Consider the following 23,977-nt stretch of genomic DNA (forward strand, 5'->3'; position numbering starts at 1 on the left):
TCCAAGCAAAGCTGGAATCCTACAGAGAGAGGAATCTAAAAGATAGGAAAATTATAAAAATAGTAGAAGGATGGAGTTGTTGGTCAGGATATTATCATTTGTAGGGGGGAAAGAGGGCCTCAGTAGAAACCTAGAGCACTTTATTCCTCTTAATGCTATACTTTGTGTTCCAGCTAGGGTATTAACTTTAAAGTGTCCCCACAGCCACGGAAAATAATAAATCGAATGACCCTGGATTTTTGTTTAAAAAGTCACTTTTTCTGAATTTGGAGCTTGTAGTTTTAAAGTAGCCTGTTTGAGGAAAAAAATTATACACAAAGTTATCTATACACTCAGCCCTCAAAACTAAATTAGCTAATCTTTTAAAATCATACAGATGCAACATTTTACTGCAATGCTAACTTACTTTTGTTGTCTTCAAGAAAGAGATTTGATTGTGTTTTGGTGGGTTCTTTTGTTTTAATTTTCAAACTATTGGTACAAAGTAGACACTAACCACAGATACTGAAACTGTGAAAATTGGTATAATTATATTTTCCCCCTCCCATTCCCCCATAGATTTAATGAAGGACTTTTAAGTACAATTTATCTTTGATAGATAGTCCCTCTCCCCAGAATGTTTATTAGACTGACAGCAGAAGGCACTCTCCTGGCTTTTTTTCTTTGCCACTTATGACTCAGATGAATTTTAATAGGAGCAAAAAGCTTTTATTTGCACTGTAATTTCACTTAAGGATCATATCCTTCAGCAACTGGCAGACACTTGTATGTCTTGATTGCAAAACACACACTCAAGAGTAAAGAAACATGCAAGAGATGTTATTATTCAGCCTGTCACATTGTCACAAATCTACTTCAAACTTACCTATCAGAGCTCCCGGTGAGCCTGCTCTGCCCCACCCCATAACATAGTAAACAATATACCTTAATGTCTTTATCTATGCAGAGAGGTAAATAACTAAGCTTATTTGGGGACGGGGAGGGATGGAAGGTAAGCTCTCTACATAAATTAACATCCTGATTGATGCCCATAGGAGTTAGAGCAGCTTTTTGCTAGGCGGGACCAGTCTTCACCAAGACATTTCGGTGGGAGTCCTAAAATCTCCAGGCGGTGATTTAGCTTCACAGAGTTAACACTTCTTCATGTATTTGACTTGGGTTCTCGTTTGGTTTGAATCAAGTGTAGTTCCCATAGGTATAGGGGAGAGTCAAGCTCTCCCATCCCTGGGAGCCTCCCTTCCCGGGGGGCCAGCCTGCCCAGCCTCAAGGGTGCCACTGGCCCTTTCTGAAGGACCCATCTTGTTCTTGGAAGCAGAAGTTAGTCTCCTTTAAATACTCTCCTTCACCAGGAACCCACCCCCTGCCCAGAAAGAAGACCCCACTGCACCGGGGAAAAAAAAAGCCAGTGGTTTCCATAGTGAATAGAATATTTTTAGTGGAACGTGTTGATATTTGTTTCATCAAAATATCAATTTGAATTTTAAATGCTATTCATCCTGGAATGCTTATTGAAGTCTTTTGTTTAAATGATTGATGAATAGCAACGGGCTCTGTCCTCCTGGAGGCGAGAGGCTGAAAGTTTGAGACAGAAATCTGCTGCCATCTACTGGTACAGGGTCCTCATGGCTCCCCAGGCCCACACCGAGCTCCTCGGATTGTTTCTATTCATCAGGAATAAGTGTTTAAGTGGGGAGGTAGAAAGGGAAATTATGACCTGTTAAATTTGTATGGCTAAGCTTCTTTTTCTTAATTATGCAGTAGTATTTTACTAATTGCTTCTTTGTGTCTAACTTTGGAATAGGCATCTCCCCTCCCAGCTATTTTTTAGATAGTTTTTTTTTAACAATGTATCTCGATTACAGTATTTCATATTTAGTATGTATAATGAAATTGTACTAAGCAATTTCTAGTTGAGATATTTTATTAGTATATAATTTGGACTTCTAAAAGCTAAAAACACAATTGGATTTGACAATAAAAATTCATGAAAAAATTCTGTAATTTTTTTTTCTTTAAGTATAAGGTACATATCTTAACTGAGCTGGCTGCAAAGTTGAACAAATTTATGTTGGAGAAGATAGCAGAGGACACAAGCAGTGTTTTGAGATCGCCAATGCCTGGAGTGGTGGTTGCAGTCTCTGTGAAGCCAGGAGACATGGTAAGTGATATGACTCTTAAATATGGGCTGTATTGTAAGCTCCTCTCCTCAAATTGCCTTCACAGCATCCCTGAGTAGATTACAGTTCAGACCATATGCATTGACTATTTCTTTACATCAGTTATACTCAGAAACAGTTTTGAGTGCCTAAGAAACCATTTGTGAATGGATCAGATATTAGGCCAAATTCATTCTGTTGTGGTTAAGAGAAAATTTGGCTTTTAGTAGTATTTTACTTTTAAATATTTCCATTTACTATCATGAGTGCACTCAAGGCTTTGAACAGCCTCACAGGGAGGATCTTCTGGTCTTCTACAAGGAATACTGCTGAGAAAGAATTCTTTCAAGGGGAAGCTTTCCCTTGGCATAGGGAATAAGGAGCTAATTGGGAAGAAGAAAAGTAGGACCCCCCAAAATGGATCTTCCACGACTTAAGGATAAGTTCCATGTTGAGTTCACCTTGAAGTTCAACTTGTAATATCGAAGCACAAAGAACAGTTTGTTACTGCTTAATTAGTAAGCACTTAATCCCTAAGGATAAGATTGCGCCTCCACCTCCAGTAGGAGGATATTGAATGGTCAGGTTAGTAGCAATAGTGGCGTGCTCCAGCACCCTTTTACAGAAATCTTTCTGTCAATTAATTAGAAAAAGGAAATAATTTTTGGATGTATTCAGAAATCTTATAAAGGCTTTCTGGTTGGTTTAAGGGTAAGAGGGGAAAAAAAAAAACACCACCACCCTATCCAGGTAGGCTTTATGATAGTACAGAAACAAGATTCTATTTTATAATTAAGTCTGAAGTTTATGTAATTTCTTTTAAAGATCTAATTGAAATTTCTTCCCTGTTTTATTATTAATATAAATGAAATAACAAATGCCAGCACCAGCAGTGACTAATCTACATTTTTTAGAAATGGTATACAAAAAAGTATTTGCAGCTAGTGAAGGCTAGGATAGAAGCTGAAACTGTTAGAACTGAAATTAGCCTAGGAGGCAGAAAAAATGATTTAATAAATAATTCACCTTAGAATGTAAACTCCTAGCATTTCTGTAAAGAAAAAAAAGTAACATGACCAAGTCATGATGAATTTTCAGTTTTGTTTTGCTCTTGCTGGTAAAGATTACGCACTCAGATTTTGTGATTGGGATTTGGAGCATGCAGTAAAAAAGATGAGTAAAGGCTGATGATTTTTTTTAACAGCCTACTCAGTATTCTTGATCCTGAAGGTATAGGATCATGAGAAGCTAGATCCTTGTTATAGAATTCAGAAATCCCCCCAACATAATCAGAGGAAACCCACAAACTTCCTGGTAAAGTAGAATACAAGGCATTTTTTTTTTATATTTTTGTTCAGCTTTTTGCTGGAGGCATGGAACGGCAAGACATTTGAACAACATGATGTGCGTTCCTCCAATCTTAACTTGTCAGTACTTACTAACTGTGTAGTTTTAATTACAAAATAGACAGATTCTTTAAGGATCCAACTTAAATCCTTCCTTTTCCAGGACCAGTGTCAAAACCAGCAAGAAGTGAGGTAGCATTAGCTATGTGAGCTAAATAAGTGGTGGGCTGGAATGATTCGAATTTCATGTCGCGGCTATCCAGCAGGAACAGCTTCCTTAACTATAGCTGCTTACGGCGTAGCAAAGAGGACTGGAATACATTCATCAATGCAGACTTTTTTTCAAACCACCATTTCCTCAAGGTCTAATTTCTACACTGACTAAAAATGGAAATCAATGATATAGTTTATATTTATCCAAGAATAACTTACTATATGAAAACAATGTAACTAGGGGTAAAAAAGGAGCAAGATAACATTGGTATTCGACTTTATTCAAGAATAATTGTCAGTATTTTTTAAAGGAGAAACCCACCTGAACATAGGTTTTCAAGACTAATATAGCCGTTAAACATATTATTTTACTGAAATTATCAAGTATTAGAGTTGCTTTGGAGGATTTCCTTATGAGCCATGTGAACAGGCCTGAGAACCAGCTTACAAAAGTGCTGCTCTATCAGAAAGAACTTTTCAAGAGGGGATCAAAACCCTTGCCATGGCTTGTGCTGCCTGGAACAGCCACCACACTTCTCAGATGCTTTGGGTTAGGGTTCTTAAACCATCCAGGTGAAGAATATGTTTGCTTTGGTTCTCCTGTATCCAAAGCTAGCTGTGGTCCCTCCCCTAGTGCTTTTCACACTTTGTATGTACCATTGTGTTTGGATAAAGCTGTGTTCTCTCTTAAGTGGTTGCCATTTGTGAAAAGTAGCCTGTACTGCTACAGGAGTTAGGGAAGGTTTTTTTTAATCCTTTAGTGCTCGCGAATTTAGAATCTAATTCTCCAAAGAACTAAAATACAAGAAATTTCTCCTTATTTAACCAACAGCCCCAGGCTTACTTCCTCGCCTCTCTAGGAAACTAATGTTTCCCACCTGAGTTTTACCCAATTTTCTGCTACCATCCACTTGCAAAGAAACTTGGGCTCTTCTATGTAGAATACAGTGGCTCTCAAGGTGCCAAGACCCACTAAAGCAGACAGCTCAGGAGATAGCCATGGAAAATCAAGGACCCATCGAGTCTTCACAGCTTTTCTTTTGAAAAAATATTTTTAAAAACCTTAAATCCATTTAGCTGCTCTATTCGTACTTAGACCTAAGAAAATCTTAAAAGAATCCTTATATTTCAAGCCAAGTAAGCACAAATAACCAATGTTTTCATGAAATGCCTGTTGAAAGAGTGAAGACATTTATATAAGTTGGAGGAGGGTGGGGCAGGAGCAGGGTATCAGAGAGATCCAAGTAGAAAGTTTCACTTGACTTATTAAATCCTGAAACACTTAGTAAAAGTAGAAAGTAGAACACCAAAACAACAGAAAAAAAAAAACCTGAATTTTGTTTTGAATCTCTATAGTTATTTCAAGATGACCAAGTACAGTTGGAACTCTGTAGCATGTATTTAAAATCCTGTGACTTGTTTGAAATGCAGGTTCCCCTTCTGTAAGCATAAAAGAGAAATTTTACTATAATTAGGAACATTTTGTTCTAGGCTTCACACAGTGTGGCTTCCTTAAAGTTCTCTAAAATACATTTCTTTCCATTTAACATTTAATATGATGGTTATTTCCTTTCTTTTAAAGGCCTTCACTTTTCCATGTGGCTGACAAACTAACTTTGTCTTTTGTGTATAATTGTTTACCATCTGGAAACAGGTATTAGTAAATCAGAGGCTAGTTATTAGATGGGGGTGGGGGTTGGAGCAGATATTTTCAAACAGTTAGAAATTTAATTCAGAAGAAAATTGAATATTAAATAGTCCATCATTATACAGACTGGAGTGGGAAAGCAATATTTGCCTTCTATAAAATAGAAGCATTTCTTTTCAATGACTGATTTTAATGTGTTTCTATACATTTAACACTGTGCTAAACCTAAAAACACTGATAACTAATTAATTAAAGCCACCATTTGCCCATAATTAACATTTTCTAATGGGTATAATTTTTCTATCATATCTTTTAACAAAAAACATTTTTTTTCTTCAGTTAAAACCCTGGAAGAATGTTTTTCCTTCCCCATATTGCCACGTGACCCAGGACTGATTCACTTACTGCACAATTTTTGTTTTGACTTTGAAGTGTAATAGAAAGTGAGCATGAACCCTTTTGTTTTGTTAGCCCTTTGCGTCTCCTGGTGTCAGGGAAAAAAACTCAAAAAATCCCAAGGGGGAATTTTAACATTGTATTTAATTCAAGCCCTTCCTGGTTGTGTTTAGATTCAGTAATCGTCTCAAATTTGCATTGAAAATATTCATCTCATCTTTAAAAAGAGGCCTGCAAAGGGCTGTATTCAATTTACAATCATGGGATAACTTCTTCCTCTAAAGAAAATAGAGTTCTTTATTACTTTATAAACTCAGGTAAAATAACAGGCTGGCAAAAGGTACCTGTTGCTTTTCATGGCATCTACTTTGGTTACAGATTTTGTTTTCCTGTTGCCCAGTGCATATTCTGGCTTGGCAGCACCTACCAGAAAGTGTGGCTGTCGGGCTGAGATGTGGAAGAACGCCATTGTAAGGGAACCGTCATTGAAAGGCAGGCAGCATTGGTTACTGGAGGTCATAGCTTTGCTCACAGTTTTCTTAGGTGGTTTGCAGTATTGTGTTTGACATAAGTAACCAAACTGCCCCTGGTGGCAAGTTATTGGCCAGAGTGCCCCGCCTTTGACTGTTTGCTACTAATCTCTGCCCCTTCCAAGGTAGTAATATTTCTAAGATAAGTGAGACCTATACCGATTTGGCAAACACAGGTGCTCCATTTTAGAATATAGAACTCATACATCCCTTTTCTCTCAAAATTGTTTGGTTCATAGCTGAATTTGAAAGGATGAATAAGAGAGCACTTGTTTTTTCAGCTTTTGAAAGAGACGGTACTGTGCCAGATTTGAAAGCTCTTTGATTATGAGGTATTTGGAGTATCCCAGGGTTAGATCTGACACTGCTGACAAGTGGACTTGTGGAACATAACCATTAGATACTGTCTATACCCCTGTTTGGGGGGTGGGAGGGGAGTTCTTCTGGCTCAGCCTAGGAACCAGCTTGATCACTTGAAAGGTTTTTCAATCTCTGATGCCTTTGATTCCCATTTATAAAGTGATTGCACTACTTAATTATTTTACAATGGGCGTTATTCATGTTTATTCATGTTCTTTACTTAAATTCCCTAACCTCAAACACACCTAAACATACACATGAATGCATAAAGGAGTGTGCATTTCTTTGTTGTCTGTTTGCAGCACTACTTTATTTAAGTATTTGGACTTCTTAAAATGTATAGGAATGTTACTGTTGAAAGGGCACCTCAGAGCAATCCATTAAGCATTCAAATTTTGTTTACCAGGAGGAAATCTGTTTTGTAAGAGAATCATTCTGTTATTTTTGCTTTTAAAGATAAGATCTACTTAAGGCAGGCTATCCTTGTTTCAAAGTCAGACCGTTTTGAAGATGGCCACTTTCAGCCATACTAAGACAAAATAGCCTCTGTTGTCTTTATGCTCAAAAAAGTATTATTCTACTGAAAAGCCTTTTCCACAGCAAGGACTTCTACAAAGGTACAGCAATCAGACTGATTTCTAAAAGTGGAGTGACACCAGAAAATTCATTTCAAGTAGCTTCAGTTTTTAGCTAGTTCTCTTTGCATTTACACACTTTGGCTCCAAAAGGCCTACCTTGGAAAGAAGGCAGTGAGGAGTTAGGTGTTTTTCTAATTTTAAGGAAGTTTGAGAACAAATGTACTAGAGCATTAGATTTGTAACTTTTTTTCTTCAGAGGCACCCTGCACCCTGATCAGGTTGCCATTATAACCTGCAAGCAAATCAAGTTCATTGAAAACAGAGAAGAACAGACAAGGACCTAGGCTTAGAGAGGCCATTTGGTTTCCTGTGTGTTAACTGAGCCTACTCTGTGTGAGAAATTATGTTTGTGTGGGTTATAGAGGGGATACAGAAATGATAGGAGCAAGTGGCAAACCTTTTGAATGGCCCTCCAAATGAGTCAGTCCATGGAAGAAGCCCATTATTTGGTAAGACCAAGACAATAATAAATTTGGCATCATTTTCCTAAGGTTTCCTTTTTTCTTCCTTTGTATTTTGGTGATGGTTTCATCATTGCTTAAATAGAGCAAAAATTCCCTGTTGTCTCCCTCTCACCAGATACCTAAATATGCTGGGATCTGAATACATGTCTCTTCTTTGGGAAATATCAAGGGATATTTACCAGCCTATCTTCCAGGCTCAGAAAGAAGTTCTTAAAATCAGATCCTAGCAGTTCCTTTTAACCAAATCCGAGATGCCTTTTTCCTTGTGGCTGTTAACTGTGCCTTTCTTCAGATCTGAGGGCCTTAAAATGCATTGCATTCAAGCACCTGTGTTCTAAATAGAACAGTCTTAAAAAATGTAATTGAAGGATTTTCACTTTTGTAGAAGAATCAGCAGGGTTGATATTGATCCATCTTTTTAGGGAGCCACAGTGCACCAGAAGGTGATACTGTAGAGGGCCCTGTAAGCCCTCAGAGCCTTCTGTCTAATTTGGCAGAAAAACACAGAATGTAGGACAACAAAAGAAGGCTCCCTTTTCCATTTAAAAAAAAAACCTCCATCCCACTCAGCCCTCTGCCCCAAAAAGGGGGCTTAATTTTTCAGCTGCACACAGTGATTTGGTGCTCGCTCTTGCATTGAAACAGTTGCTGTCTGAACAGGCAGGAAACAGTTTTCTTTTAATTGCTGAAATCATTCGGAAGTGCTTCATGCCCTGCTTCTATACAGCAGATGCTGTGCATTAATTGGCCTGCGTAGAAGTGACCCAGGGTTCCTTGCAGCGGGCCCAATTTTAGGCAGAGAGTTTAAATAGCTTATTTATTATTTTGTATAATCTGGCGTACATTATGTGCGCCTGCACGTGTTGTATTTCATGGTCTGCAGTTTCTAATGTCATGTGGGTTTCAAAACCTGTGTTTCTCTGGTAATGTACTAGCAGCAGGTAAGCTCAAAATACCATCCATCAGGAGCTAATTTTTTATCCAGATACTCCAATGACTGATGAACCTGTCTTTTGTATGAATGTTTAGCACAGTGGAAAGCCATATGCCACTGGCACAGTTTCCTATGCATTCCTTACAGTTGCTAGAGGCTCAGTCTCTAGAAACTATACATTTCGATGTCATTTGTGTCCCCTCTCCCACATTTAACAAATCACCTACTAAAACTACTTTAGTTTTAGACAACAAAAAGAGTCGTGTCTTTCTTAAAGGAAATACGAATCCCGTAATCCTTTTCTTTATCAGAAAATATTACTGCACACTCTTAATAGGAAACCTTGTTTTGTTACTCCCCGTCTGTTCAAAACAGACCTTAGCCCATTAGAAGGGCCTCCCTTGTGTGGGAAGACCACAGCTGTTACTGTAAATCTCATCCAGTAACTGTATCACCCCCATTTTGTGGCTCTGAAGGATGAAATTGAGAAATGGAATACTGTGCAGTCATCCTTTACATCTCCAATTTTAGGCCTTTGCCATCATTTTCATGCTTTTATTCCAAATCAAATAACATTAGTGAGCTACACCACCTTCTGATGAATGAATATCTGCTCCTGAAAGCAGACTCTAAAGTCTTTACTTTTGGGGAGCTTCCTTTTCTGCTTGCTTGAGATCCTTTTTTTTCCTTCTCCTTTCTCTTCATACTGACATTATCTGTGAGTTCATGAGGATCCTTATGGTCAGCAAGGCCACATTGCCACCAAACTGGCCATCCCCTTGTGAATTTTCAGAGTGAATGCAGGAATAAGCCAAGTTCACAAACAGCCTGGGTACATTTCTGTTTCTTTAAATCTTTGCAAAAAACAAAGTGACTATAACATCATATGAAGGATACTGAGGACTTTAATCAGAAATAAGAAGTAGTTTAAATCATTAGCACAACAAAGCAAACTATAAGCTTGAAGATAAAAGTCTCTGGGGAGAGAGTCCTCTGAAAATAAATGGGACTTGATAGATTTCCATATCATTTATAACTTCCCTTAATTACACTTGGAAGACTTGCCAGTAAAACTGGAAAATTGGCAGCCTATATCCATTATAGTAATTTTGCCGACCATGGCAAGCAGCTGGCTTTACTGGATTTTATTTCCCATCACTCACAATTAATCATCAGCTGGAGATGTCTGAAACTCTTCAGAATGGAGCAATACTGTGTGACATTCAGGCCTCCTTAAAATGCTAAAATCTGCTGAGTAAATGGGCCGAGTTTTCCTTCAAGCTAACTCATTTTGGTGCAAGGCAGGCTGCTGCTAAATGAGTGCCACTTTGATAATCGGATGCGAATGTGAACCTTGACCCTGTGTCAAAGGAGAGGATGCAATAAGCTGGATGAAAGATACAGGATTCAAGTCTACAAACTTTACACCAATTAGACAGGGAGTGGAGAAATACATCAGGCTGACTGGGTTCATCAAACAGACTTGTGGAGCTTGTGACTATTCTGTAAGCCTAACGCTGAAGACGTCCTGTCACAATCAGTAAGTCTTTAGCAGATGCTTCACAAAAGTGTTAGAGAAGTGCACCTACCCCCAAAGATCCTTCAGGCCCAGCCCAGCACCCACAGATGTGATGGGAACTCTCTTATTATACTTCTGCATCTGAAAGAGCCAGCTCTGAGAGCACAATTAGTGTTCTGTCCTTGCTAAGGATATGAGGAAAATCTCAGGGCCACTCCTGGGCAAGTTCCCCAGACTGCGTACCCAGAGTTCTTCATCAGCCACGTAAAAGAAGCCGTCAGGGCCCCAGGGTGGGTGGGGGAAGGTGTAATATGGTACAGATCTGGAGTTTTTTTGGTTTTGTTTTTTGCTTTTAGGTACAAATATTAACCACACGATACTAGTATAGCCACCAAGTTTTGGGGCCAGAAAGTTATGACAGCAAGCTTAAGTCATTTCAGTTTTGTCTGAGAACTGTGGTAACTGGTGGTACAGCATACCACAGTAAAGCATTACAGAGCCAATCCAAGGAAAACCCAATTATTGTTGTTAGCTTTAGCAGAGACGTATATTTAGATAGTGTTCAGTGGTATTAAGTTAATGCAGCGTTCATTTGGTTCCCTAATGCAGATTTTTGATGGATGAAGTGATTTGAAATGGGATCAAATCAGATCATGGCTATCGCTGCGCTCTATGTAGAAACATATACAACTTAATGATTCTGATGATTTTAAATTGTCTTACTGTTTCAGTAAGCTGTCAGGACAATTTTTTAATGTTTTCAGTGATATGATTGAAAACAGTCTAAAATCATGTTAGAGGTATAAATGACTAAGATTTTCATTTACAGGCTAAATAATCTATACAGGGTAAAAGTTGAAGACAAGTATAAAATCAAAGAAATAGGGAAGAAACCCAAGGAATTGAAGAGCAATGAAATGTTAATTCTCAAATTCATTGTCTTATAGCACAAAGGAAAGTACCCTAGTGGTTGGGCAGAAGAATTACGATTCACCATGCCCAGGGTTGCTCGCTTTAAAATAATTCTAAGCCCATGTTGCCCACAGTCACAAGACCCAAGAGAAAAATGTTTTTATTTGGTCAATTTCTTACTACCACTGATTGTTATTGGGTAAGTCAGTGCTATTTTAAAAATTAATAAGCCATCAAGCATCCTATCCTGTAGCTTTCTAAATTTCATGTTTCTTGACATTTGTCCCATTGAAAATACATAAATTAATGGTCAGTGTTAAGAGACTCAACCTCATCAACTATGGCTCTCTGTCCCCTACTGCCATGGCATCTCATGCAACTGCCTATTATTACTGCCATCTGCATGTTTGCCTTCTACTCATATAGAACGAAGGATGCTAGTTTTAATGTTTTCTTGTATTTTCATATAGGCATCACTATTATGGGATTCTTTGTCCCTTTTCTCCTTAAGCCAGGTGAAATATTATGGGGCCCTGGTAATGATTTTGCTCCTCATGTTCACAGTTTTAACAAGTGGCTTAATATTAGATCCATATGAAGCAGCAAAACTCTCTGGTATCTAACAGATTCAAAGCAATGTGAAGGAAGACAAAGCCACTTGGAGGGGAGAATAAAACAGGAAGAGCAGCTCAAGAAAGGGAGCCAGACCTGGTATAAGGAGGCTAGAAAAGGTGGCAGGAGAAGTGACTAAGTTGGCATTGTAACGGTGACCCCAAGAGAATCGCTGCTCCGTCTATACGCATAGAGCTGAATATACATAAAGTGCACATCCCCTGCAAGACTCAGGCCTGGTGCAGTGGGAGAACCTGAGTTCTCTGACAGTACCTTTGTTACCTTCAGTCTCTTCATGTTTCCTCATCTGTAAAATGAGGTGGCCCTTTCCAGCTCTGAATCTAGGATCCTGTGTATGTGAAGCACTTGGCAGAATAAATCCATCTCTCTTCGCATAGTTGAAGTTGAGTGATTCATCTGGGGCACAGTCATGATTGTCTTGTTTCCTAGTTTTCCTTTTACCACTATTCTAACTTCTGTATGATTTAAATTGAAGATTTTTCTTTTGACTTTATACAGTCTAGTAGGTCAGAGTTCTAGGCTTTTGGGGGTCATGTTTGGAGATGAAGTTCAGGCATTGCTTCCCATCCTTTATCCCGACTTATATAGTAATTCGTCAAAGAATCCACCATTTTGTTACCCCTAATTGGCATCATTCTGTTTCCTCTGAGCTGCCTTCACTTCTGTCCCTCTGGATGATGAAGAAAACCCTCCCAAGTTGGTGAGACACTCACCATGGAATTCAGATGCCAGGTGAAAATGAATCAAAAAGGGCAGCTCACAGAATGTTTCAAAGACCAGCTCTCCAGCACAGTGTCTCTCCTCAGTGCCAGCACTGAAGCTTTGGCATCCCGGCTCTTCCTATATTTTTGTGCCAGAAAAAAACAACTCACCACCTGAACAACAGAGGAAAGGAATACATAGGGTTCCCAGGCACTTATGGCTGCCAGTAAGACAGCTTGTACCACGGGCGGGGGGGTTGGGGGGATGAGGGTGGGGGTGGGGACGGGGATTTTGAGTCCCTGTAGATCATCTGGGGATTTCAGGAAAGAATATTCTTCAGGCACTCCTGCAAGCATTGGACAAAACCAAACCACACCAGAGGGGTGAATAAAAGAGCCTGGCACACACAGCCCCAGAGTTCCACCCTTACCCCCCTTCCCCAGTTTAGCTAAGGGCTGGAACCTTCAGTTATGAAGCTAAGACCTTTTCTTTAACAAAGGTAGGGAAAAAAATCCCACCCGACCAGTCATTATTTGTGGGTAAGGGGCAAAGAAGCAAAGGGCTTTTAGTGACAGTTGATTCCTAGGTGGAAGCTGTTCAACATCAGCGGGTTACACCTGACTCAGCCTGAGCATGCTTCACATCAGAATGCAAACAAGTACAGAAATTAAACTTTTAACGTTGTGCTCGGAGAGCCATGGGCTGGATGAAGTAGTGATCACCCAGTGCCTAGGATCCATGTTCACATAGAGATGGTGCTTCCTCTAAATAGGTATGGTTAGCTGCTCTTGAAGTTACAGAGCTAGTATGCCAGTCAAGGACTTATAACAAAAGCCCAGGGCAGCTAGGTGGCGCAGTCAGTGAGTAGAGCCCTGGCCCTGGAGCCAGGAGGACCTGAGTTCAAATCCAGCCTCAGACACTTGACAAACTTACTAGCTGTATGACTTTGGGCAAGTCACTTAACCCCAATTTCTCTGCCTTCCCCCCTCCAAAAAGAAAAAGTCCCAGTCTTTCCCTAAGGCCCCAAAATTTGTGGTCCTCGAATGAGGAAATAGCATGGTACAAAACAAACCTCTAGACTATACTGTAGTGGAGGTTCTACCACCAGACTCATCAGTGGGAGGATGGTTAATTTGTAAAATAAATGGGCTTTTTCTTCATTCTTGTAGGTACCCCACTGAAGGCCCTTGATGTGCCATGGGTAAAAATCCCTTTGGCAAAACACTTGTTGATACTTTACTGCTAAGAAAATTTATATAGTGCTGACTACATGCCAGGAACTGTATTAAGCACTTTACAATGATCTCATTTGACCCTCACAACAACCCTGGAAAGTAGGTTCTGTTATTATCCATTGTATGGTTGAGGAAACTGAGGCAAAGAGAGGTTAAGTGACTTGGCCAGGGTCACATGCCTAATGTCTGAGGTTGAATTTGAACTCAGGTCTTCCTGACTCTAGGTCTAACATTCTATCCACGGCACCACATAGCTGCCCCTAAGAAAAAAAGATACTACAGAATTAAAATCTTTTTAAACATTAAGAGTTTAAAATTTTTATTTTTATTTTCCTAGGTGTCTGAAGGTCAAGAGATTTGTGTGATTGAAGCTATGAAAATGCAGAACAGTATGGGGGCAGGGAAAACTGGCAAGGTAAGATCACCTAGCCATTGATCCTTATGAAAACTTGTGGTCTCAAGGGAGCCAAGGAAAACTGAGTTTGCAAATTAGAATCACAAAGCTAGAAAGGAGCCTTATAAATTAAGTCTGTCTAGTTCCTTTTCTTTATTTATGGAAAAAACTGAGGGACAGTGACTTGTGTAAGGTTGCACAGCTGTTGACTGGTTCGGCACCAAACTGAGTCTTTTCACTGAACTTTTTTCCACTGCACGATGATGCACGATAGTTCAGTTTGGCCAAAAGTGAAACCGATTCCTGCCCTACCCTTTTCCCCCCAAAAGAAGATATGAATATTCAGGTGGCAAAAGAACAATGGTTCTTAATTTTAATGTCTTTCAAATCGAGGGGTCTTTAATTTTTAATGTTTACATCTGTCTTGGAGGCAGTTAGTTATCTGAGACTTAGGTGACACAGCAGGAAATGGTTTTACAGATTGCAAAAATTAATGTAAATTGGTTCCTCACAATAATTTCTTCATAAAGAGAACAATTCAATTTTAGATCAAGTAGTGAAAGTGCTAAAGTCCCTGGGTACACATTAGTACTTAGTAATTTAACGGAGGTACTTGGCATTTCTGTGTCAGAGAATACCCTGTGTTCCTGAAGTCTTTGCTTGTGGGTAACAAACCCTAGCAGGTCCTACCAAAATGTAAAGCATTTGAGCATGTCCTAGTCTGAAACCAGGCTAGCCAGGCTAGCTTCCTGTATTAGGAGAGGTTAACTATATTATGGCCACAGGAAGATGAAACTGTTGGCCATAGGGATTCTCAAAGACCATCTACGAAACTGTAGAGAGGCACAGTCTGCCAGGGAGGGGGTGACCACACCAACAAAATTACAGATCTTTGAGGTAAAGATGCAGAATTTTAAGTTTCATTCACATCTATAGAAAAAATTTGAGCAACAAATTATTATTCCTAAGATTCAAGTGACATAATTTGTAACCAAATGATATTTTCAAAGTGTACATTTGTGTTGGTTTTAGAAATATTCAAAACATAGATCTAAGTAGTATGATCATTCTGGCCCAGCCATGTGTGACCCTGGACAAGTGATTTAACATCTTGTGGTTCTTATTTACAAAATAAGACATTTGAACCAGATAACCTCTAAGGGCCCTTCAAGTTCCTAAGACTGGTATTAACAGAGTTGTGGCTTTCTACCTACATACCCATATCCTATTGGCTTTGACAAAGCAGCCCCTGAAAAGTGACAAATTCAGTCACCTTGAATAAAATTTAGAAAAGTCAAACGTCTGTGGGTATGTAGGTATATGCACATGGAAAGTAAACTAAATTGAATGCCAGAAATCTGGCCAACGGGGTACTCTAAAAGCAATGGTGATACCCAGCTTATGGTAGGTAGGGTAGAAGAAAAGGTTTGTTTGGGGCTTCAGAAGGTTTGGTAAGGACCAAGAGACAGGGAGCCGCATTGGAGTCCCCGGGCAGATAACATTTAAACCTAGTAGGAATCAATATTAAGCAAATCATAAAAAAGATTTGTGTGTTCTTTCTAAGTCTTCAGTTTTTAAAAAGTGAGCAGCAAAAATCTGTCAATTTCTCATAATCATAACAATTTGTATATTAACTTATATAAGCACCTTCTTGTCCATGGAAAGATTTTTATGTAGCCAGTGCCCTCAGTATGCCTGTTTTGTGGCACCATCAATAGTTGGCAGATGGCCTAAAACTAAGTAAGCATAATTGGATTGTTTTTAAAGTTGAGCCTAAATTTGTGGTTTTATATTTCAATTATGTTGTATCTCACACGACCAGAGATGATGCCCTGACCCATCACCCATTGTTTTCCCAGTGGTGGTGAAGGACTCACACTGACCTATTCACATTCTCTTGCATAGCAGAGTTTGCATCACTTTTGAATGGCTCTATTTGATTTATACCATGAGCTTTCTTTTTCTCAAAGGCTCCTGAAACACAGTGTGACAGACAGAACTCTGATGGTCAGAGACCTGAGCACAAAGAAGCAGGTCAAGTCAAAGTGAAGGTTGCCTAGATGGATTTTTATTACTTCTTGTATCACAGGATTTTTTTTCCCCAGACAATTCCAAGTATCCTCATTAAAAAAACTCACAATAGAAGTGCCTCCTCTACCATAGTAATTTCAGCATCGTTAAAAAGATATCACATACAAACATTGGAGGCATCAGCGTCCTGAAAAAGGAGTCACTTCTGCCCAAGTGGCATAGTTTGATATCACACATCAATATATCACGTAGCCCCATTCCATTTGGAAAACCTCAGGTTAGGACTAACAGTTCTTCTTGGCCTGTTCCCATTTGAGTTCAAGTGGACCTAGGAGAGCACAGGACACTAGGCCCCTTGAGCATTTTGTATTTTTACCAGTTGCCCAAATGGCCTATTTTTGACCCATTTCTCCCTTGCTTATCATTGCTAGAGCTTGTGCCAAGTCAAATGAACCCTTCCCTAAAAGTATCAGAACTTCCAGAAACGTGGCATTTTGGAAGGCAGCACTTTTTTATGAGAAGAGAAAATCAGTGGAATAAAAAAAACCCAACCTACTACAGTAACAATCACCATGAGAAATAAGTCCATAAAAGAATCCAGTACATCAGAAGCCCATAATGGACAATGTATAATACTTCTGATTGTTTAATTTCTATTCAAAGGCAAGTGCCTAATTACAACATTAAGTCTCAGGGCTACAGGTTCTTTGCTTTCTACTTTTAATTAATCCAAATTAGTTTGTTTTCTCATTTTGAATTACACTGGGATTCAGTGAGTATATGAAATACGTTACAGCATTCAGAAAATTTTACTATGGGTTTTGGGGAGAGTGAAGTTAAGAATTAAGGGGATTCATGTTTTCGAAAAGCACCTAGTTCACAGTTCTCATTTGGAATCCAACTATCAAAAAGTAGTACTTCTGTATAGAGTTTGAGGGGTGGGGTAGAATTACTGGCCATCTTAACAGCTACATTTCTAGCTAAGGTGTTATATGTTGTAAAAGTATTTCCCCGAAAGGATTGCCCCTTGAATGGAGAGGCCTTTTCAGGCGAATAAGGACAAAAGGACACTCTAAAGGGACTTGGGGCAGAGGAGAGAATGAGTCATGCACATACGCTCCTCAAGGTAATCCCAGCCTCATTTAGCATTATATCTGAGGACTTCAGGGAGCCAAGCAGATTGTACCTGTGCCTCAGATCCTGCAGAGACCTCCTTGTCTTTTCCAAATGCACTTCTGGATATTGCTTCTCCCTTCATCCTCATAAATACTGTTTAATGATTACTTTTTTTTTAATTTAAGGTGAAATCAGTGCATTGCAAAGCTGGAGACACAGTTGGAGAAGGAGATCTTCTTGTAGAACTGGAATGAAATATCCTTAATCATCACCCATTTTAATTAGCTATTTTTATTATTCTTCTTTCATACCAAATTTATTCCGGCATTTTACGGGAACACTCCTGTGCAGCAGATTTTACATGGTCATATTTATTCCATATATAGTCAAAACTAACATTCTGCCAAAAAATCACCAATGGAAATTTGTATTGATATAAATACTTGTACATATGATTTGTACTTCTGCTGTGAGATTTCCTAGTGTCAAAATTAAATCAATAAAACGGAACATTTGTCTAAATATTAGTTTGCCCTTTTTTTGAATGAAGACAATGTACACAAGATGATAATCTGTGCCAGTAGACTTTAAATACCAGACTCTTTTCTGTGATCCCTTCGAAGAATGTGTGTAAATTTCAGCCAGTCTTTGATCATTTCAAATTAGCATTAGTCATCTTAGACCCTGATTAGCTAAGCTCTTGACTCTTTTCCATAATTACAGGACCCAACAGCCTAGTTTTTTTTATCAGTCTTAACTTTCTGAAGACTGTTCCCTATATGCAGTATTGTCTTTATGTCATAGTGTTTAGTGGTGTAGACCTAGATCTAAGACTAGAGCTTCACCTCAGGGAGATCTTAACCTCTCACATGTTGCTCTGCCATATCTACAGTACTGGGCTCCTCAGGAATGGTCTGCAAATAGAACCCCTTCTTTCAGGCTAGTAAAAAGAGCAGTAGCTGCTTAATAGTTCTTATACTATGCCCTGTTACATAGTACTTTGTTGTGATCTTGCTAGCTCATCAGCTGATAGCTATGTTTGCTGTTGTATTTTTGTGAAGCACATTTTCAGTTGACAGCTAAAAATAAAGATCATTTCATTGGTCCAGGGAGGCAGCTAGTATGCACCCTCTACCATTAAGTTTAAGAGTAAGTAAAACTTGCAGCTAGTGAGGTTAAGAAGGATCAATGCCCAACACAGTTGTGGCTGCGTTCTTCTTTGGTTCTTTAAATTCTTAGTACACATCTAGTGCTTTGCTTGGAAGCAGAGGCAAAGAAGTGTATATTAATTTGAATCTACACTGACTTGAAATATCAAATGGAGGTGGATAGTAATTGGTACTTCGTGCCTTACTAAAATTATTTTAAGTGTTGTTTGTACTTAGAAGCTTAAGTCTTCTGTCAGGTCTGAAGAAAAAATTGCCAATGTGTTGGTTTTTCTGTGATATCCCCACCCCCAGGCACTGTTCCTCTTTAAGAGTAAGTGATATTTTCTTGGTTCTGTGGATCTGGGCATTGGCCTAAACCTCAGTTTGATACTAAATCCAGGATGCTTGGTTTTATCTACAAGCAAGTGGGTGTTTTGCTATTTTGCTAGACTACAAAGGAGGGGTAACAAAGCCTATGCAAGATAAATCTTTTTTAAAAAGATCCAGGACACAAACATTACTAATGCTATGTTTAAGCTCCCTAAATGGTTTAGTTTTGAATGGTCATTTTTTATTATAGGCATGTTTCTTTTGCTGCTTCTGCAAATGGATCAAGAATGAACCTGCTAATATACCAAATTACTTACTGACACAGTACAGCCTATTCCTCTGGAGGATTTGTTACAGTGGATCAGGCATCCCCAAAGCAGCTTTTATAAAAACATCTAGGTACAATAGACCAGAATCAATTCAGCAGTATTGATATGGTCCAGTGGGTCAAAATAGCACATTTCAAAAGATCCATTCCCAAAGTTATCTTAATATTAAAAACAAGGCAACAAAATTATATCATAGCACAGAATGAATTGAGCAGATAAAATGTCAGTATCTATGCCATTGGGTGAATCTAAATTTTACGACATAACCTTTCTTTTTGAACACCTTAACGGTAATGCTGTTGGAGCAGACAGCAAGAGTACAAATAAAACAAACCCTGAGTGATCAGAATAATGTTGCCAATATGTTAAAATCATCTCTAAGATAAGCTGCAATAAAGCCTTATACCCAGTGTAGATTTCTATAATGTTGACTTTACGAATCAGTTTTGATCTTCTTTAAATGTACTGCTATGCTTTTCAAAAAAAATCTGATCATAATGGCAAATTAAGATGAGGTCACCTTATAATCAACATGTGTTTTATTCATCTTCTTACTCATGAGTGTTCTTTACCATTTTTCATCTATTTTCTCGTGGATTATAACGAAGTCCGTGTTTCCCAAAGGAATCATAATTGTCATAGTAAGGGAGATTTATCCACTCTGGCGGGTAGGTAGTTGTGCTGTACACAAAGCATTCCATAATGCTGTTAACAGCTGGCCTCTCCTCAGGTGCACTGCTTTTACCTTCCCACTCTAATATTTCAATCCTCACTGGAGTGCGTTGATACATGTCTGGGCAGCCTTCAAATTCATCAAGGAATTGCAGCATCTGGTCATCAACAGAATAGATCTCTCCAGTAACGTAGTGTCCTTTTCCTGGGACATTCAGCAAATAGGGAATGTTATGTTTACTTCCAATCACCAAAGGATATAGATCTGCTGTGCGACCCCGACCTTGGAATTCTGCGATCCCATTGGTACAACTGGTCATGAAGCTGTGGTTGGGTTGGCCTTTTTTAAGAGTCCCATATACAAACACACGTGCCATTCTGGTTAAAGAAGCTGAAAATCAGAAACCAAGTATATCAATACTACATGAGTGCTAAGGGGCAATGGGATTAAAGTTTGAAGGTAAAGATATCTTTAAAATATGTTGGAAGACAGTAGTAGAGGTGCAGGGCAATTAATCATCTTTCTGTTGTCTAAAAGGAACCAAAAAATAGCAAAAGGGAGAAAATATTTTGCTTGGATAAAAGGAGTTCATAACTATGTCAGTGATAAAGCAAGAAATAGGCTGTAGAATAACATAGCATAGTCTATAGTCCTAGGGCTCTTCAAGAAGAGAAGAGATTATCCTCTGAATGCGTTACGTATTTGAATACAAGTAGTAAGGAGAGATTCACTCTTGAACCTTGTTCTAACTCCCTAATTTTTTATTTTGGTAGGTTAAACTTCCTGCAGAACTATTCCATGTAGGCAGAAACCTAACCCAGCATTTATGGTTTTCATCAATATATTTCAAGCCCAGGTCCTTCTAGACAGAAAAGTATAAGGGACCAAGATGTTACGTGTTTTCAGTCATTTCTTTAGTTTCTCTTGACAGTTATTTCTATAGCTAACTGGGAAAAAGGAATTGGCCTAACAGCTGCTTCTATAAATACTAAAGCAATTAATTCCTTCTATTGCCAATGATCCTCAGCTCTTGATTCTTGTCCATTTTTTTCCTAAAAAAATTCAATTCAATTGATATTAAGTATGTTCTGTGTATGAGAGACTATGACGGGGATTCAAAGACAAAAATTAAAGTCTCTTTTCAAGAAGTTCATATTGGACTGGAATGAAACAACATGTATGAAGTATTTACGAAGTAATTTTGGGAGTGGCAACCTAAGCATTGCTTTGAAAAAAGCTAATGACTCCAAGGGGGGAAGTTAGGAGGAGGAGCTATGTAAAGGCATGGAGGCTGGAGAGGGAATGTCTCCTAAACGGAACAGCTCATGCTTCATTTGTATTTTCTTTTCCTAGATAAGTATTTTTCCCTCTGAAAAATTAGTTATTAAATCCTAGTAGACCAGGGAACTGTGCCTAACTTGGTCTCTCCTGTTAGGAAGTAGCAGAGTGCTGTCTGGTTTCCGGTTTGTCCAAACACCTACCCTGAGCACTAACACCAATTCCTCTTTGTTCATTTCAGCTGCTTCACAAAATATCACAACTCTCTGAATCACATTAGTTAGGGGCACTTTCAAAGCTCTTCCTAAGTGTGAACGTTTCCTTCTCCACCATGGGGCTGTTTCTCTATAAGCATATTGTGATCAATACTTGTTTGGCAGTGTTTAAACTACCATAGGTAGTTCTTTACTTAAGAATACAAGATGATGATTGTCCTGCAATATGCCAACACAATGCAGAGTAACAGGACCTGTCCCCCTCCAGCCCAGGTAGCCCCACCCTTCTGGAAGCAACCATAGCCATGGCTCCTTCAGGAACTATAAGACAAAGGACTGGGTGGTGGCGGCGGCTGACATTCAGAGCAGTCTCCTGTTCTGAGCCCTGAGATTAAAGGGATATCCTCTGGCTTGGTAGTGGTGGTTGGACTTCTCACAAGCCTAAAACTGGGATAAATATATTCTTATATCCAGTTAGAGATCAGAATGCTCTTTCCCAGAGAAACAATGAAAGGTTAGGTCACATACAGGGCCGATATGTGTGTGTGTGTGTTTAGGGTTATTTGTGGACTGGCCTAGAAACCTAACCATCTTGATACCACTGTTTCTGTGGGAAACTGCTGGGTTTTTTAATTTGAGAGCTATATGTCCTGGAAAAAGTAATCTGAAAAATTTTTTTTTCTAAAGCTGAGAAACTAGTCCGTCTTATAGACAACAATTCTAAGTACAGCAATATGGTTATAGAAACAAATTTAACCAACAATTCTGCATGTGCTTCCTTTCTTAAGATTTGAAAATCTTCTTATGTTACCACTAATAGTAATAATGGTTTTTCATGTTTCCCTAAAAGTAACTCCGGAGTGTATTACTGCTATTCATTTCTGTCTCAGGCTGTCTGTTATATAATGGAACCAAACCTCCTAAATAAAGTAGTTCTTGAAGCAAAAGTAGAACTGAAAGGATAAACCATGTTCATTTTCTAGTAACATGAATTCTGTGGCTCCACTTATTTGATGCTGACAAAGACCTATGCTTTCTTTCCTTCTCACTGCCTTTGCCCCTTCATTCAACAATTCCTAATTTAATTCAAATAGGTGAGGGCAACTGCATGTACAGGATGACTACTGGGGATTGCCTGAACAGTCAGGATCTTGCATTATAGCATTAATAGTTTCTGGTTTTCTTTCAGCAATATTTGTTGAGCACTATATGAAAAACCTTGTGCCTACCTATACGTCCTGGGAGAAGCTGATGCTGGGGTGGGAAATAAACAGACCAGAGATAGGATATCAGAGGAAAGAGCCTGAAGAGTCTGAACAGACCTCAAATATCTAATCTAAACCACTACTTGAAGCATGAATCCCTTTTAGAGCATTTCTACCACATAGTTATCCAGGCTCAGATTTAAGACCTCCAGTGATGGGGACTCTCTACTCAATGAGTTAACTCATTCTATTTTTGTTCAGCTCTAACTGGGGAGAATTATTTTCCCTTATATAGAGTTTGAAATTTACCTTCCTCCTTTCATTGTTAGTATGAGCTCTAGGGCCTAAGAGAACAGTCTGCTCTCTCTTCCACATAGCAATCCTTCAAATATTCAAAGGGAACTATTACACTTCTCTACATCAGCACCCCTAGTTCTTTCAACTCATTCTCATAATACAGTTTTAAGCTCTCTCATTACCCCAGTCATTCTTCGCTGGCAGAGTCATAACTATCAATTTTGCTGCAGCTAGCATGAAACATGCCCTCTATTCTGATGGGATAGTGGTGTGGCAGATCATTTCAGGAGTGTGTCTGGGGTGGGTTGTGGGGGGAGTGGAAGGAGGCAGGAGGTAAGTCATTTGGGGTTATGGTCAGTGGTGGAAGTAGCCCATCCATAGTAGTGGCCCAATATTTGGCTAATCATATTAGCTAAATGCTGAGCTCTGTTTGTCCAATACTGAAAGACTAAAAGTGCTACTGCTACTTTCTCTATTTTGGCTCCAGTTTGTCAATGTCCTTCCTAAAATGTGATGCCCAGAACTAGACACACTATGTTTAATTATATGTGGCCTGACATAGAATAAAGAATGCCTATCATTTACTCCTGGAAACTAACCCCACAACTGAGTAAGCTTTCTAACATAACACACTATTGACTTAGAGTGACCCTTACAATGCCTGAAATGTCTAGGTATGGTTCCTTCCTCCTGTACCTGTGAAACTGACTTTTTTGGACTAAAAGGAAGGATGGAACATTTTTACCCAATTATGCTTCATCTATTATATCTAGCCTGTTTTCCAACCTATTGAGATCTTTTTGGCTCCCAGTTCTGTCATTTCCACTCTCCCAAATTTGTGTCATCTTCAAATTTGATAAGCATACCATCTTTGCCTTCCTTTAATGAAAATATGTTGAACAGCAAATGGTTGAGGATAGGACCCTACATCTCCACATCAGTCCATTAATCACCACTCTCTGGGGTCAACTGGTCAACTAATTCCAAACTCACCTAAATCTACCATCAACCAATTCACAACTCTCCCATTTGTCTACAGGAGGTAGCTAGGCAACAGTGTATAAAAAGCACTGAACTTGGACTCAAAAATACCTGAATTCAAATCCTGCCAACCTTCCTCACTGTGTGACCCAGGGCAAGTCATTTATAACCTCTCTCAGCCTTGGTTTGCACACCTACCTCATAGGGTTAAATATCAAATTGCAAACCTTTAAATATATATATGTATGTATATGTGTGTGTATGTATACATATATGCATATATATACACATATA

General features: G+C 38.9%; 2 protein-coding genes across 6 annotated transcripts in view; one reads left to right on the top strand and one right to left on the bottom strand.

Moving 5' to 3' along the window:
* The window catches only part of PCCA (propionyl-CoA carboxylase subunit alpha), a 515,891-nt gene extending 498,142 nt beyond the window's left edge, over nucleotides 1-17,749 (top strand). The window contains exons 22-24 of the mRNA XM_036753355.1: nucleotides 2,018-2,158; nucleotides 14,024-14,101; nucleotides 17,413-17,749. Of these exons, the coding sequence (XP_036609250.1) occupies nucleotides 2,018-2,158; nucleotides 14,024-14,101; nucleotides 17,413-17,481 (288 nt within the window). The 3' untranslated portion in view covers nucleotides 17,482-17,749. The remainder of the gene's footprint in view (nucleotides 1-2,017; nucleotides 2,159-14,023; nucleotides 14,102-17,412) is intronic.
* GGACT (gamma-glutamylamine cyclotransferase) overlaps nucleotides 16,127-23,977 on the bottom strand; it is a 70,848-nt gene continuing 62,997 nt past the window's right edge. For 2 of the 5 annotated variants that reach the window (XM_036753357.1, XM_036753358.1), the window contains exon 3: nucleotides 16,127-20,097. In XM_036753357.1, coding sequence (XP_036609252.1) covers nucleotides 19,613-20,097 — 485 coding nt within the window. In that variant the 3' untranslated portion in view covers nucleotides 16,127-19,612. The remainder of the gene's footprint in view (nucleotides 20,098-23,977) is intronic. The other 3 variants (XM_036753360.1, XM_036753361.1, XM_036753359.1) reach the window with 2 other exon arrangements.

The sequence above is a fragment of the Trichosurus vulpecula genome, chromosome 4, assembly GCF_011100635.1.
Source record: "Trichosurus vulpecula isolate mTriVul1 chromosome 4, mTriVul1.pri, whole genome shotgun sequence".
Classification (NCBI taxonomy): Eukaryota; Metazoa; Chordata; class Mammalia; order Diprotodontia; family Phalangeridae; genus Trichosurus; species Trichosurus vulpecula.